The sequence below is a fragment of the Ostrinia furnacalis genome, unplaced genomic scaffold (genome assembly GCF_004193835.3).
Source record: "Ostrinia furnacalis isolate ACB-3 unplaced genomic scaffold, ASM419383v2 OfSCF1409, whole genome shotgun sequence".
NCBI classification, from domain to species: Eukaryota; Metazoa; Arthropoda; class Insecta; order Lepidoptera; family Crambidae; genus Ostrinia; species Ostrinia furnacalis.
The window spans coordinates 233,335-249,624 of NW_021131648.1; the positions used below are offsets into that span (position 1 = coordinate 233,335).

The 16,290-nt window shown below is 37.5% G+C and overlaps 1 protein-coding gene across 1 annotated transcript; it reads left to right on the forward strand.

Annotated features, from left to right (window-relative positions):
• Positions 1 to 226: 226 nt before the first annotated feature.
• LOC114352609 (putative transferase CAF17 homolog, mitochondrial) lies at positions 227 to 1,878 on the forward strand. Its single transcript, XM_028304267.1, has 2 exons — positions 227 to 970; positions 1,513 to 1,878. Exons 1-2 carry the CDS (start codon positions 328 to 330, stop codon positions 1,869 to 1,871), a joined length of 1,002 nt encoding a protein of 333 aa, XP_028160068.1. The 5' UTR covers positions 227 to 327; the 3' UTR covers positions 1,872 to 1,878.
• The last annotated feature ends 14,412 nt before the right edge of the window (positions 1,879 to 16,290 follow it).

A 16,290-nucleotide genomic window follows, 5' to 3' on the forward strand; every position in this document is an offset into this window, starting at 1 on the left:
TAGCTTATGATTTCCGCTTAGTGTCGCCGACATAAGCCCAACCCAACCACACTACCCGCGCCCATAGGCAAATAAAAGTTTCATGCCTTTGGAAATGAACAACGTGATCGTCCAGTCTAAAAACTTAAAAATGTACGGCCAATACACGTAATTCCAAACCAGGATCGAACTTTGAAGAAAAAACTGACAGCTGACTGAACTGACACTGACAGCCAATGTCAAAACATTTGGTTTGGTTGGTGATGATGAATTTCTGTTGATGAAATATTTTAATAAAAATTGCCATAATAAGCAAAATTAACCTTCGTGTGCGTGGAAGTCCTAGCTATGATATCTTATCGCCAGGTAAATCTTTTATTAAAGCGAAATGTCGTGTATCAGCTGTTGCGCCACTCTCACAGTGATCTGCCTTCGGCGAGATTATTCCCGTTGAAGAATAGAAAATTGTTGAAAATCCAGGGCAATGATGCACCTGTTTTTCTGCAAGGACTTATTACCAACGATATGCGGCATTTTGAAGAGGGATCTAAATCAATGTATGCCATGTTCTTGAATAACAAAGGTAGGGTTCTATACGACACTCTGATACACAAATGGGAGGGCGCAGAGTCATTTCTGATAGAATGCGATGAAGAAGTCCTTCCTATGCTACAGAAGCATTTAAAAATCTTCAAGTTGAAGAGAAAGGTCGACATTGAAGATATTAATCAGAAACTCAGATTATGGGCCTTGATCACAAAGAGTGATGATGTAATTGATACAAATATTAACACTGAGAGTAACATAAACGTATATAAAGACCCTCGACTAGCCGACCTTGGATTTAGAGTGTTATCAACTACTGACATGGATGGTGCCCAAATAGCTGGAAAACTATCCAAGGACATTGCTGTTGAAAACACTGACACTGAGTATCAATATTTAAGATATAAATTGGGCGTCAGTGAAGGATCAACCGATCTCCCTCCTGGTACATGTTTTCCCCTTGAAGTAAATTGTGATTACCTGCACGGAGTCAGCTTTCATAAGGGTTGTTACATTGGTCAAGAGTTAACAGCTCGAGTCCACCACACAGGTGTTGTTCGAAAAAGGATAATGCCTCTAAAATTTAGTCAGAAAGTAGAAAATGACTTGACTAAAGATAGCACTGTCTCTAGTAGCAGTAATCCAAAATCTAATTTAGGGAAACTGAGAGGTTTTGTACATGATTATGGTATAGGCTTAGTTAGAATCAAAGAGGTGCTTGATGCTAAAACACTCAATATTGGCAAATATACAGCTGAAGTTTTTAAGCCTTCTTGGTGGCCTATTGAAGCTCCTAGAGAAAAAGTTGCCACTAAAGTTGAACAAGAATAAAACCTGTGAGATTTTTTATTCACATAGGTAAATAGTAAACATTGTATACAATCAAAGACAATGAAATTCAATAATATTAATGTAACTTAGCTACAAAAAATCTAAGATTCTAGGAATTGAAATTAAGATTACTTACATATATTTTTTCTTTTTCAGTAAAAATGGAAGAACCAAAATCCAAAGAAGAGGCTGTACAGTTAATTTATGATTTTAAATGTGCATCATGCAATCTTGAAGAGAAGGTACATTACAAGGGGACAAGCCCACCATTCTCCCGGAATATTGTGCTCAAATACCCCGGTTATGTAATGAAAGACCCATTCAGTCCAAATGGCAAAGGAGAAATTCTGGTTCTAGGTGCAGACTGTGCCATATGCAATAATGCTGTCTGTATAAGTAAAGAATGCAGTTTATTTTATTTAAAAACATACTGTTTGAATTGCGCAAGTAATTTTGTAGACAAATTCCCAGCAGAAATTAGGTCAAAACTAGCACAAATAAAAAATGTTAAATGAATTTAAATGAGTTTAACTTTTTATTTCCATCCCTTGCTCCAAATACCTAATGCGGATTTAAAGTTACTTCAAAGTGACCACTGCAACCAATTTAGTCACTGGACTGTAAGTTCTGAGGGCTGAGTGTGAGTTTATATGTATAAAACTAGCTTTCCGCCAGCGGCTTCGCGCGCGTGGACCCCTGTACCCTATGTTTTTCCAAAATAAAATTTAGCCTATGTTACTCGTGGATAATGTAGCTTTCGAATGGTGAAAGAATTTTTAAAAACGGTCCAGTAGTTTTTGAGCCTATTCATTACAACCAAACAAACAAAGTTTTCCTCTTTATAATATTAGTGTAGATAAAAATTTCAATAAATGTATGACAGATTGTACAGCGCCCCTAACGTAAACTTTCAAGAACTAAATTTCCAACACATTTTTAAACGCGCTTACACTCACACTCAGCCCTCAGGGAATATTCATTCATTCCATAAATGACAAGAGTACCATACTATACATTTTCATTATCTTATCTTATCGGCTGAACAGCGTGGGGATGCGGTGGCGGTCCCGGAAGACTGCCCGCGGACAGAGGAGCAGGCCTTGGAACCAATAGCGGGACCTAGTGCGAGTGAANGTAACATAGGCCTCCCCATGTTACCCGGTTCTACCAACCGGGTAACATGGGGAGGCCTATGTTCGAAGTGGACGTCCTATGGCTGAGACCGTGGCTGAGATGATGATTGAACATAGGCCTCCCCATGTTACCCGGTTGGTAGAACCGGGTAACATGGGGAGGCCTATGTTCAGCAGTGGACGTCCTATGGCTGATACCGTGGCTGAGATGATGATGATGATGATTGTATGGGACTAACGTCCGTATTCACAAACGATGCTTGCTTAAGTGAAGCAGCAAATCGAACGAACGTTGAACAGAGCTCTGTTATTGGTTCGTGTGTCACCCTGTGCGTCCACGCGCACTGTGAGACCTCATAGTTTGTGAATACGGGCATAAGTCCAATGTAGAATGAATGCCAGATCTAGGCGATTTGTAATTAGTTATAAACAGCAGCAGAATGTCATTAACCGATAAAATGCAATTTTTATTTTTTAACGACAATCTCAAGTGTCAATCTTTCTTCAAAGCCTTTTATATTTATTACTACCAACAATTTATGTAGGTGTGAATTACTTGTTTTACTGCTGTCTATCTTGCTAGACAGTCAATCCATTCAATTCATTAATCAAGTGATTCTAGTCAAAGTGAGTCAAGACTAGAAATAATGTTCAATATACGTGTGTTTTAATACAATGAATGCCTACATTTATAACCTAACGAGTTATAAAAAGAGAAATCGATTCAATAAGTGTGTAATATAATCTAATTAGTATGTTGTAAATGGCAAGAATCTTGTAAAAAGATTAAGAAGATCATTTGAAATCAAGTTTCAAGATAAATAATATTTATATTTGAAGGTTAAACATACAAAGGTATTGAATAAAACATACTTAAGACTTGAACTTTGATCCTACGTCATACTTGTAAACACTTATCAAAAAGAAATAATATATTACTTTTAAAGTAAGCACTTTTTAGTTGAAAACACTATTACTTTTCATATTGCATTAACCTTTACTTTTAAACGTATAATACTTTTAATACCTTCAAGGTGACTCAGGGATACTATCGAACAATAGCAATATTAGTGATAATTTATCACGATGATTGATTGAGCTACACGACACCAAGTGACAGCCTATTTTGAATAGAGTCCTATTGGACTGCTTAACATAGTACGCAGTACTACAGAAAGGTATGCACATTTTTGAGCACAAGCTTACAATGATTATGAAAGAGAATATCGGTATCATTGTGAATCATAGCTAAGAAAAAAATATAACTACAATCCTACATTATGTGTTTTTACAGACGATAGCTCATGAAACGAAAAACTGTGACACCTATTTACTTGTAATTAGTGCTATTTTGCAAAAGTGTGAAGTCTATTGTGCTCTCGACATTCTGAAGGAGAGGTTTTGTTTCGACGCCAAATTGCAGAATGATTCAAAGCGAAAATACCTCGAAATCTCTAATTTCTAAATCGTCTTACGTAATAAATGAATGGCCCCTAAGTTTCTTTAACCTACAGGATAATTTTAATATTTTATGCCAGTGCATAGTAAGGAAGAAGTAATAATGAGACTATATCAGCATATAAGGTACAGCTACCTTAATAACTAATATCGACACACCTTTTTGCTACTTATTCTAAATGATTAACGCTGCCCTATTACATTTAACTCTAGTTACGGCTCTGTAGCTAACGCTTATTAAAGGGTCATCTAATTATTATTATAAACTCATTAAATAATTTAATCCACTAAGATTATTTATTTATAACTGGTAAGAACCAGTTATAAGAAGTATGTTTAGGATCATACATAAACAATACCTATAGCTTATTAAAGCATTTAATGAGCCAAATCGAGCATATATTTATGTATTATATGCGCATATTATGTTTTCAATTATATAACGATTTAGTTTCCATTTTCAGGTCACGTGAGTTCGCATTGAACTTTGGTTATCGAGGTCATTTTAGATGATTAGTGTTTAAATAATAAAAAAATATACAAAAATGGCGGATGTTGATTTCTGTATGTAACGAGTCAATTGTAACCTTGGAAACCTCCTGCTTTGGTTATTTAACCTTTAAAACTAATTCGTAAACGTTTATGCTGAAAAATCCCGTATTATAGTGTAAACGTTATATTTTAGTTATCCCTAAGAATTCAATGCTCTTTAAAAAACATACTTTATTAGAAATAAAATATTTAGCAGTTAGAGTCGCATTTAAAACGAAATTTTAAACAAATAAAAAGAGTTTTATAAAAAAATAGAGCCTCTATAATGAAGGCCTGACCACCTACTAAAATTAAAATTTAAAAAAACATTCAAATGGTTTATCTATAAAATGTATATCCTATTGTTCTTAGAAAACTCCAAAGACGTACCAAAAATATATTTTGAAGTTATTTCTATACCTCGTAGAACGATTATTGCATAGGAAAAGAACTATTGTTTAAATTATCGCGTGACTCACTAATACGTTTCACTACCGTTGATTACCAGAACCATCGCACTGGAATGATCAGCTCTCATTACCTGAAAAGATAACGAAAAATTAATTAATTAACACATTTTATTACACTCGTGTTAATTGAAAAATAGTGCGTCGTAAAATTTAATAAAATTCATTGTTGAAACCAGGATATTGCCGGTCAATATCGTTAGAAAATAAAAATAATTAGGAAATAACAAATCCAGTGAAATAATTTAGACATAAATTGACATCAACATCAGACAATAAAATAAGATAATTAATCCCAAAGCCTTCTCTATATCTCAAACAATATTTATTTATTGATTTATAATGACATATTAATGCATTTTTAATTTATTTTAGGTGATAATGTCACGTGAACGGATTGAAATACAAATTAGTAAAATCCCAAAATATTTTAATCAATTTTGTTTTGTTTCTTTCAAGTAGGTAAGTAGGTATGTTTAAGTACCTACCAATTGGTGGTGGCCTTGGAACCGATAGCGGGACCTAGTGCGGGTGAAGGGCTATCCGGAGGGACTGGGGGTGGGGAGGAGGAGCTGGTGGTAGATGAACCTGCTGCCGCTCCGTCTCCCGCATCCATAGGCTCGCTGGAAGCCATAGCTGACCTGGACCTGGGACGGTCCTCGCCGCTGGAGTATGATATCTCCGCGGATGAGGAGACCGAGCTCGGGGACAGAATTTGACGTCTGCAGCTCTCTTCGGGGGTTTAAGGTGCGTTCAAATTAATCTGCATCACTGCAAAGCGGCGACTGCCATCATGGCACGAGAGCTCAAGGTCAAAAGATATGATATCGCCTTAATCCAAGAGCCCTACCTGTACAAAGGTGAGGTGAAAGGACTCGGCGGCACAGGTGGAATGTTAATATATAATTGTTCTACTAATGATACGAGGACTTGCATTTATGTCAGAAATGGGATAAGTGCGATTCCTCTATCCAGGTTTTCTTACAGGGATCTCACAGCAGTGAAGATCCAAAGGGAGGGGGATTTGCGAGGAGTGATAGTGGCATCGGCATATCTCCCATATGAAAAGGCAGATCCTGTGTCAAGGCAAATGCAGGATCTGATACAACACGGCAACCAAGAAGATCTGGAAACCATCATTGGCTGCGATGCGAATGCTCATCATGTTGTGTGGGGCAGCTCAAACAACAACGCCAGAGGAGAGAGGTTACTGGATTTTCTGGTGAGTTCTGAAACACATGTTATTAACAAGGGTAACAAACCTACATTCTTCAATGCCCGGAGGGCAGAGGTGATTGACCTGACGCTTGCATGTAAGAAGGCAGTCCGGAAAATCACTAACTGGTATGTTTCGGACGAGATATCATTGTCTGACCATAACTATATATGCTTTAAGTATAATGCTCCTATAAGAAAAGACGCAATTAAAAGAAGGAATCCCAGGAACACTGATTGGGAAGACTTCAAACGGGACCTAAGGACGGAACTTAGTGAACCAAAATGCAAACTCAACTCTGTGCTTGAAATAGAGTTTGACGCTGATCGAATTACCAATGCCTTGAAGACTGCCTNGGAGAGGTTACTGGATTTTCTGGTGAGTGTTGAAACACATATTATTAACAAGGGTAACAAACCTATATTCTTCAATGCCCGGAGGGCAGAGGTGATTGACCTTGCATGTAAGAAGGCAGTCCGGAAAATCACTAACTGGTATGTTTCGGACGAGATATCATTGTCTGACCATAACTATACAGTGTGAGTCACGTTAAAGTGTACATATGAAAATAGATGAAACTAGACCTATTTTTATCGAGAAAAAAGAGGTCAAAAAATTTTTGAGATTTTTTTAAAATTTTGTATAGATTTTTTTTTCTTCAAATTACTTATTGTAAAGAAAACGTAATAACTTTTAAACTAAGCGGTATATCCTGATAAAATAAAAACAGTAATAATGCTAAATAACAGGCGATACTAAAAAAATACATAAAATACACAAAAAATGCCAAAAAATAATAAAAAATGATACTTTTTGAAAAAAATCTGCTTAAAAATTCGTGTTTTTTTGGTTATTTTATAAATTTCTCCAAAAAATGCCCCTATAACCGGTGGTTTTTATTGCTTCGATCTTCGAGTGACTACTTGTTTTTGAATGCTTCACTACGTCGTTTAAACCACCATGAGAAATACTAAACTCTTTTTTACACAGTTTACAGTAAGCTTTATTCTCATCCGATGTCACAATACACAACCAATTATAATCATTCTGCCAATTTGTATTATATTTAGTGATGCGATGTTTTACTACTTTAGTTTTCTTTTTGGGTATGGTTTTTTCCGATTCTGAGCAATCCGAAACATTACTATCGGTTTCATCCATCTTCAAACGGTTCTAATAAATGAACTTCAGTAATTTACAAACAAAATACGTCAAAAACTGAACGACGGACGATGAACATGAACAAAAAAAACATTTGTGAGATTTGTCAAATTGACTTGACGTTTAAAATTATTGTGTTTATCTCTGACACATCAGTGTTGTAACCTGTATGTGAGAAAAAAAGTAAAAATGGGGTTCGGCGCGGAAAATGGTCCAGATTAAGGCAAAAATGCAAAATTTTGGAAATCCAAGATGGCCGCCAAGCGTTCACCCGTTTTCGTAAAGGGACTAAATTATCCATACAAATTGTATGCAGGGGGGCTTAGCTAACGTAGAAAAAGGCGAGGCCGAAGGCCGAGCGATAGTTACAAGCCCGAGAGTCGCCATAGATTAATTTTTGATGCGTCAAAAAAGGACTAGAGCCCAGTGACAGACAGAAAGGCGAGGCCGAAGGCCGAGCGATGGTTCAAATCCCGACAGTTGCCATAGATTTACTTGTGTTGCGTCAAAAAAGCACAAGAGCANCTAGAGTGATTCAAAGTCAGCACCTGACAATATTATTCTTAAAGCGGGCAATCACTACCAGTGGGCAATCACTCTCTGGTTTACCCTATAATCTAGTAATGAAAAATTTTATATTCTTTAAAATAGCGCAATAAAAAAGTTAAAGAGAATGACAATTTAGGGATAAATTGGGCAGACGACGCGACGGTACTTTAACTTAATTTTATGGCATTTTAAATAACTTTAATAAATTCCTAGATCTTTCATCATCATCATCATCATCTCAACCATAGGACGTCCACTGCTGAACATAGGCTACCCCAATGCTTTCCATGTTGCCCGGTTGGTAGCGGCAGTAGCGGCCTGCGTCCAGCGCCTTCCTGCTACCTTAAGGCCTCAGCCTCGAGTTTAGCGGGCAGCGGGGCGGGAGCGGCGGCGGCGCTGGAGCGGGGCGGGCAACGCAGACCCGTTCTCGAAACAAGCGGGCAGCTCGCGCGGCGCTTTAGCGGCGAAATGTTGTGTTCGGGGTTGTGTTGTCGAGATATTTGTTTTTATTCGCAAACGAAATGTTTGAACAACGGCGACAATTTTATTTCGATTCAAATTTATTCCTAACGCTCATTCCTAATGTGTCGTGGTGCATACGGGAAGACATGGGGACTTAGTCCCAGAGTGATGAGGTGGATCTATATAACTATGGTGAGACCAATAATACTTTATGGCAGCATTGTCTGGTGGCCTAGAATTAGGTTACAGACGTGCAGAACGGCACTGGGCAAATTGCAAAGAACTGCATGCCTAGCAATAACGAGTGCGTTTAGAACTACGCCAACTGCAGCATTGGAGATTATTCTGGGATTGCCCCCACTGCACTTGGCGCTAGAAGTAGATGCAAGGAAGGCGCTGCACAGACTGAAGGGGGCGGGACTTTGGAGTACATCCAAACCTTGCACCAAGCACACAAGGATGGGGAGCGATCCTCAATTAGATGCAATAATGGACATGGGTTGTGATACAATGCAGCCTAGGTACATGTTTAGCAAGGATTTCAAAGTGTCTATACCAACAAGGGAAGACTGGAAAAGAGGACTAAAACGTCAACAAGACAGCCTGATCTGGTATACTGACGGCTCCAAGATGAACTCAGGAACAGGAGCGGGCGTCTACTCCAAACAATCTGAGCACAGTGAAAGCTTAGGGAGGTTTGCAACAGTGTTTCAAGCTGAAACCTATGCTATAATCATGTGCGAAGCAAAGCTGAAAACACAAGATCATGGGAAAAGCTCATACTCAATGGAAACAGAAGGCAAGCCCGAGTGATCACGGGTGCGCTAACAGGACACTACACTACAAACCACATGCTCCACAAAATGGGCCTAACTACGGATGACAGCTGTCGAGCATGTGGAGAACATGCGGAGTCCATGAAACACCTACTCTGCGAATGTGACGCGCTAGCTAGAACTAGAATGGGTCTCCTGGGGTCGGCTTATCCGACACCAGAAGAATATAGGTCCTTCTCACCCAAGCACTTGATCCACTATATGGATAGGATCTTTGACGTCAATACCTAAAGAACCGTTTGAGGTATATTTATGAAATTTGAAGCTGATGTTTATCTTGCAAGTCTCAACACATGAACCAAATTTGAAGTCTTAATGCACAGTACTTTTTGAGTGATGAGGAGTCAAAAGTGGCTTCAATTGGTTCGTCTAAATATACGCACGGTGCAGTCCCCTCCCTGGAACTAGGCTTAAAATGCTCCCGCATGTCTAGAATATTAGCTCAATGTTGATTTAGTCGATTTTCTTCTAATGGAAACATGTAAGACAAAAATAAAATTTCCAATATTACAGACCTTCTAGAGCAGATGCCGCGAAAACTATACAAGATATAGAAAAACTTGACTATCTCACCTGTAGCAAATTAAATAAGCTTTTTTTGGTTCATAGTAGTCATGTCACTAGGACGCATAGTTTTCGAGGATTAAGCGAAAAACCGAAAAGTGGTACCTTTAAACCCCCCTCTCCCCGCCGGCTCAAGGGCTAAGGGCGGGGACTTTTGCTATGTTCACCTCCTAACTAGTCTAAATAAAGTCCCGAAGTCAAAAATTGTGTTCCATGGATTTCCATCTATAATGCTTTATTGACTGGACTAAAAAGCCAAACAAGTGCCAAAATAAATCGTGCATATTCAAGAGGGAGTCATCACGGGATACATTAATCAACTCGGGGCGCTACAAAATGTTGCGTTGTATTTGTTGGCTCCCTTATGCATATTTATTATCCGGACACCTAACTGATTGTTTTGTCATTGTTATTGAATGAAATATCACGGGGTTTGGGTGGGTATGTCTGTGGTTCTAGTCGCTTCGGACAATGACTGCGTTCGAATTTCTCAGTTGGGGCTTTAACTAAATTGCCGCGATAGTGTTGTTACTTTTGTTACATGATGACATAGAACAGACAGGTGGTGTTAAGAAAATCGTACTGCTCTTGAACATTTCAATGATTTAGGTATCTATATTTGTGTGATTTACTCAATATAAATCAAAGCTAGGAAATAATATACAGTTGAAGAACATCAAACTTCTTTCTGTTGTTTAATAGCACCTACCTTCTACATCTGCTTACATATGAGTCTAGACTGAGTTGACAGACGTTTTCAGCACGAAATCACTTCTTATAATATCTAATTGCCATGTCCCTTATTTAAAAGTCATGAAAATTAATACTACTCGTAACGTAGGTATGCCTATAAACAAGAAATATTTATTTTGCACTCTCTTCAATGACTATAATAATAACTAGCGNAATAAATCAATTTCTTTACCATTCTTGGCATAAACGCCATTCTGTCGATCTGAGGGCTATGAAACTCAATCTACTGATTTGGACTCGATTCAATTAGATAGACCCGCAATGGCCGACTTTTGCGTATCATCGTTTCTGACTGTTTTATTGATTGTGAGCCTTATTTCTTCTGCTAAAAGTTGAACATTTAGTGGTCAGATTACAGCAACCTCAAGAAAAAATGACATTTAAAGCTACTGAAGATGATTCTTGACATTTCTTGGTAGCCATTTCAAAAATAAACATAGAAAGTGGTTATTTACGTAACAAATCTGAATAACATTTCAGAAGTTCCATGAAACTATTGTTTACTTCGTCCCCTCTGTCGAGATAGAGATGTGTTGATTGTAATGAATATCGATAGTTTAATTATTTAATAGTTACGAAAACAACAGAACGTTTAATTAATATATTACTGGGAAAAGTAAATTTCAAATTCCGAGTAGCTTACACAAATGTATTGAAAGCAAATGAAAGGGAACTGGACAAAAGAGAGCTATATCAAGATAGTGTCCCTTAAATTTTAAGACCACATAGGACAGAGGCACGTAGGCTTCTATCATGTGCCGGCACTATCAAAGTCCACACGAAAAATAGAACGAACCTAACGCCATTAACAATAAAGGTGGGTTGCACCATCTTACTTTAACTTTGACAAACGTCAAAAATCTGTCAACCTCCATACACTAAACACTGGTTATAGTTACGGTCAAAGTTAGGTGGTGCAACTCAGCCTCTCGATTAAACCATTCCAAACGCTTGTGGCTGCAACTCTGAAAGTTATGAGCTCAGTTGACGCCAAATTAGAACCTTTGTATGTAAAAAAGAAAANTTTTTATGTTCCTGGTCAGGCTATACAGGCTATTTGCAAAAAACAACATCAGTCTGTTGTCATTTCGACTTAACACCTCAAAATGGCATCGATATTAGATTTATCGATAGCAACAAATTATCGACACCTACATACCTAATCACGGGCCAATATCCTAGGTGTTTACGTAATTTCATCAATGGGGGACCCCTCGGGAAATACGGGATAAATACATTAGCAACTTTCTTATGAGATACGGTTCTTCGGTGTTTTTTGTATCTCTTACGAAGAAAGTTTACTTTTGATTCATGTAATTAGTATATTTTTGTCGCTTGATTAGTGATTAACACAAATTAGCACTTTACTTAGGCTGAGTTGCATCGCCCAACTTTGACCGTAACTTTAACGATAACCGGTGTTTATTGTGTGAAATTTGACAGATTTTTGACGTTTGTCAAAGTTGATGAAAGATGGTGCAACCCAGCTTTATAAGATGCCATATTATTTAGCTTGAGTTATTCTCCTCAAACATACTTATATTTCGAACAGTGAGAAAACGCAGCGTGCTAGGGACGTACACCCACAACGTGGACCGACGACCTCATAAGGGTATCAGGAAGGTGCTGGATGCAGGCCGCTACCAACCGCGCGATATGGAAATCATAGGGGAAGGCCTATGTTTAGCAGTGGACGTCCTGTGGCTGAAATGATGAGCAGTGAGAATGTAGCCCGAGACAGCCTTGTGCATAAAGTGATAAACAAAACGTAACAAGACAGCTAATTATTTTGCTTTAAAATTAAATACCTTTAAAAGATGAAAGGAATAAGTATGTTTGAAGAAAATTAGTTTCAAAACTCATTTCCTGGACTGGCCGTCAAAATTGATAAAAAACTAAACTTCTCATTAATTTATCCCAATACCTTGACTTGCCTTACAATCCAAATCTCTAAATGAAAGAATGGAAAATGGACTGTTAATAATATAATTAATTTAATACGCTATCAATATACTACGAGTAAATATTAGAGAGCTGAAGAGTTTGTTCGTTTGTTTGGTGGAACATGCTAATCTTTGGAAAATGTTTTTGAATTGGATAACTCATTTATCAAGGAAGGCTATACTCGTATACTATCACGCTTCGACCAATATAGGAGCAGAATATCAAAGAAAAATGTTGGGAAAACGAAAAAATTATTCAAACGCTTTTCACGCGTACTAGTCACGGTCACAGCTAGCTAAGGTAACACCAAAATGTTAATTTATGAAAACGGCAACGAAAAAGCTACAAAAGAGACATTTATTAATTTTTAAGATCACAAACACAAGGAAAAATATAACAAAACATAAATAATGTACGTAAACAATCAAGAAAAAGGTATTTCACTTTAATAATTAACGCTTTATCAATATGATTCATCATTTCGGTTAGATAATTCCTTCCTCAGTAAATCAGATGTGTCGGGGGCATGAGAAATGTCCCAGATACAAAAACTGGGTCATCAATGATATATACGACTAATGTTGAGCGGATTCTAAGGCTTGTTTCACACGTATCTCAACCGATTTATTTACCAACTCGATACAGAGACTGGACACATTTGGTGAAACTCAAAATTAGTACGACTATTTCGTCCCCAACCCGTCTGGCATGGATGAGTGATGATTATTCGTCATCTGAACACGCCTAGTTGGCGAAAACGGTTTTGTCCAGATATCGACCACGTCTGTGATGAATACAACGTGACAATGCAGCCACGTCCACATTTAGTGGGTACCACAAGACCACAACGCAATCGCTGGCCCTTCAAGTACCCGCGAATTGAGACACAATAAAAATCAATTGTCACCGCGGCCTCATGCGACCGCTTAGGGTTTGATGGGCTAGAAGCCGCAGCGACACTATTCCCATGTAACCACAACTTGACCACTTTTTGTCGCGACAGTGTAGTGTGGTTTTGGATCGTGTGAAACAAGCCTAATAATCGAGATAGTTTTGGACGTTGTTGCTATAGAAATAAGAGCAAAAACTGCTGGCAACTTTCGAAGATGATGATACTAATATAGTTAGATATTTTTCTGAGAAAATAAATAAAATGAACAATTATATCAGCAATTCTGGAGGCTTTGGAACTGAAGTACCACCTATCCATTTTGTGATTAAATAATACTTAGAGTACTACGTATAGTTTGGGACAATTTGAAGTCTTAGCGCAATTAGCTTGCTTGCAATTTTTAAGATAATATCATTAAATTTTACCATAACTTTTCAGTATTAGATATTATTATGTATAACTTTGGTTCCCGAAAAACAAACCTTTAAAAAGAGAGTGCCTCTCACAATAATAAACAAGTTACCAAAAGAAGTTATAGTTGGAAAGAAAAATAAATTACCTTTTGAAACTTGGATTTTTCAAAGATAAATATGTTTACTAGATAAGTAACAAGATTTTGAACTATTTTAAGCTTTACATGAAAAGTTTAATAAAAAGGGCTACCTACACTAATAAATGAAAAAGAGAGAAGGTAGAAAATGTGTGGACTTTTACTATTTTCTTTCAGACTAGGTAATCTTGTAAACTTAAGGAAAACGACGCTGACAATAGGTGAGTTTACCTAATTTAGTTTTCTGCGCTGCTTTTTCTCGGCACTGGTTCACATTACTGTCCCTATATTAAAAACCTTTAGGTTTTGAAAGTTAAAAGTGAAAAGTCTGAGATTTAATGAACAATATGTGTTGGGGTTGGGGACGGATAGGTGGACCAACCTCTTGATATTTTGTCTGTTTTTATACTTTTTTTACTCTTTTTAACAAAAGGTATCCTTTTGTTTTTAGTTTTGAAGTGTATGTTTTGATAGCCGTCTGGGCATTTTTGGTGAAAATAATTTATTTTAATTTTAAAAGTATTTCGTTATTTTTGTCCCACCGAGCGACTGTCCGCCACAATATGGATTTTAATTTTGAAATACAATTACATATTTCAGAATTCCCGTTAGAATTTCGGCGTTTATTGTTACCTGCACGTTAGTCTCCGACAAACTTTTTTTACCATCATCGTATTATGTTGCCGTACCTGAAACAAGATTAAAAAAATCCATTTAAAATGTTGCCAAAATTATACATAATGAAGTGAAAAAAAAATCTACATTTTAGACAAGGTATTCTGTAACCATCAAAACATGATAGATTTGCAAATTATTATGAATTCACTTCAATCCATCGCACGCATTGTCTATTTCTTTCAACTTTGCAAACTTTTAAAAAACTTCCTTTAAATATCTACTGATTTACAGCAGTGCGATTATGGCCTGGTACTCATGTACTCTTTGTTTAATCAAACCTGCTATTATAAAGTTAAAGGTTAAATAAAAAGAGGGTAAAATTAATTACCCGTTAACGCGCGTGCTTCCGACCGCCTTCGGGGAGTTTCGTTCCGCAAACGTCCATCCAACCGGAGGCAGGGTTGCCAGTCTGTTGCACTGGAAGTTTTTTTGCCCATTTACCATTAATTACTGCTTGGGGTTCCCCCTACTATTTATTATTTCCCGGAACTGTGTGCACATGTGGATTAATCAGATAAGGAACGTGTTAGTTTTGTCTGGGATTCGGATTAACTAGCTAGACTAATCCTGCCTTTTCCCCTATCACTGCGACTCTGTGTTGCCAGGATATAAAGCTTGGAGCGTGCTATGCTAGGAGTTTCCCTGCGTGATCGAATAAAAAATGAGGAGATCCGCAGGAGAACCAAAGTGACTGACATAGCCCGCAGAATCGCTAAAATCAAGTGGCAGTGGGCGGGGCACATATTTTATATCTCGTAGAGCTGATGGGCACTGGGGCAGAAATGTTCTCGAGTAGCTACCACGAGCTGAAATCGTAGTGTGGGCAGGCCTCCCACTAGATGGACCGACGATCTGGTGAAGGTCGTGGGAGATGCCTGGATTCTAGCGGCGCAGGAACGGTCTTTGTGGAAAACTTTGGAAGAGTCCTTAGTCCAGCAGTGGACGTCTTTCAGCTGAAACGAACAGCTTGAATACTGGAAAAGTATTTGATGTTACTCAAAAGTAATTTTCGACCCTATCACAAACTTAATTAATTAAGTACTTGTTCAACTTAAAAAAACTTTTTCCTTTAAACCAAAGTTGAGTTATTTAAATGCAATAAGAGAAAGTTGCTACTATTTATTTTCTTTATAATCGAGATTTCTCGGGAGGTAATAGAATTTATTTCTCTTGCAAATATCAAGCAAGGATGCCATTTTCTTTTTCGCTAGCTTTGAAATAATATTACAGTTAAAAACTAAAAAATACAGGTGGTGCACGAGGTTGGCAAGAAACAAAAAATAAAATACTGTTTTGGTATTGCTTTTTAATGATTTTTGTTATTGAGAGCAAAAGTCCTCAGCTCACCAAATATGGCGGCTAAGAACTGGAATAAAACTCGAGACCACTAAAACATGTTAATGTAGACTTTAAGCTTATAATTCCCGCCAAAGCTAAGACACAGAATATATTATGCCAAGAGTGCAAATAAAATTTCAGTGCTCCTAAATTTTTATTACACTAGGTTTTTCAAAGGTACAAAGGGGTATGTATCTTGGACAAGCTCGTTTCTTCAAAAAACTAAAACCTACCTAACCCATCAGATTTAAAGAGATCTATAATATTGACACTGAAGAAGAAAGTCCTGATGCTTCATCATCATCATCATTTCAGCCATAAGACGTCCACTGCTGAACATAGGCCTCCCTCAATGACACTGAGTCCTGACACTTGCTAGTAGCTAATCAGTTACGCCAAATG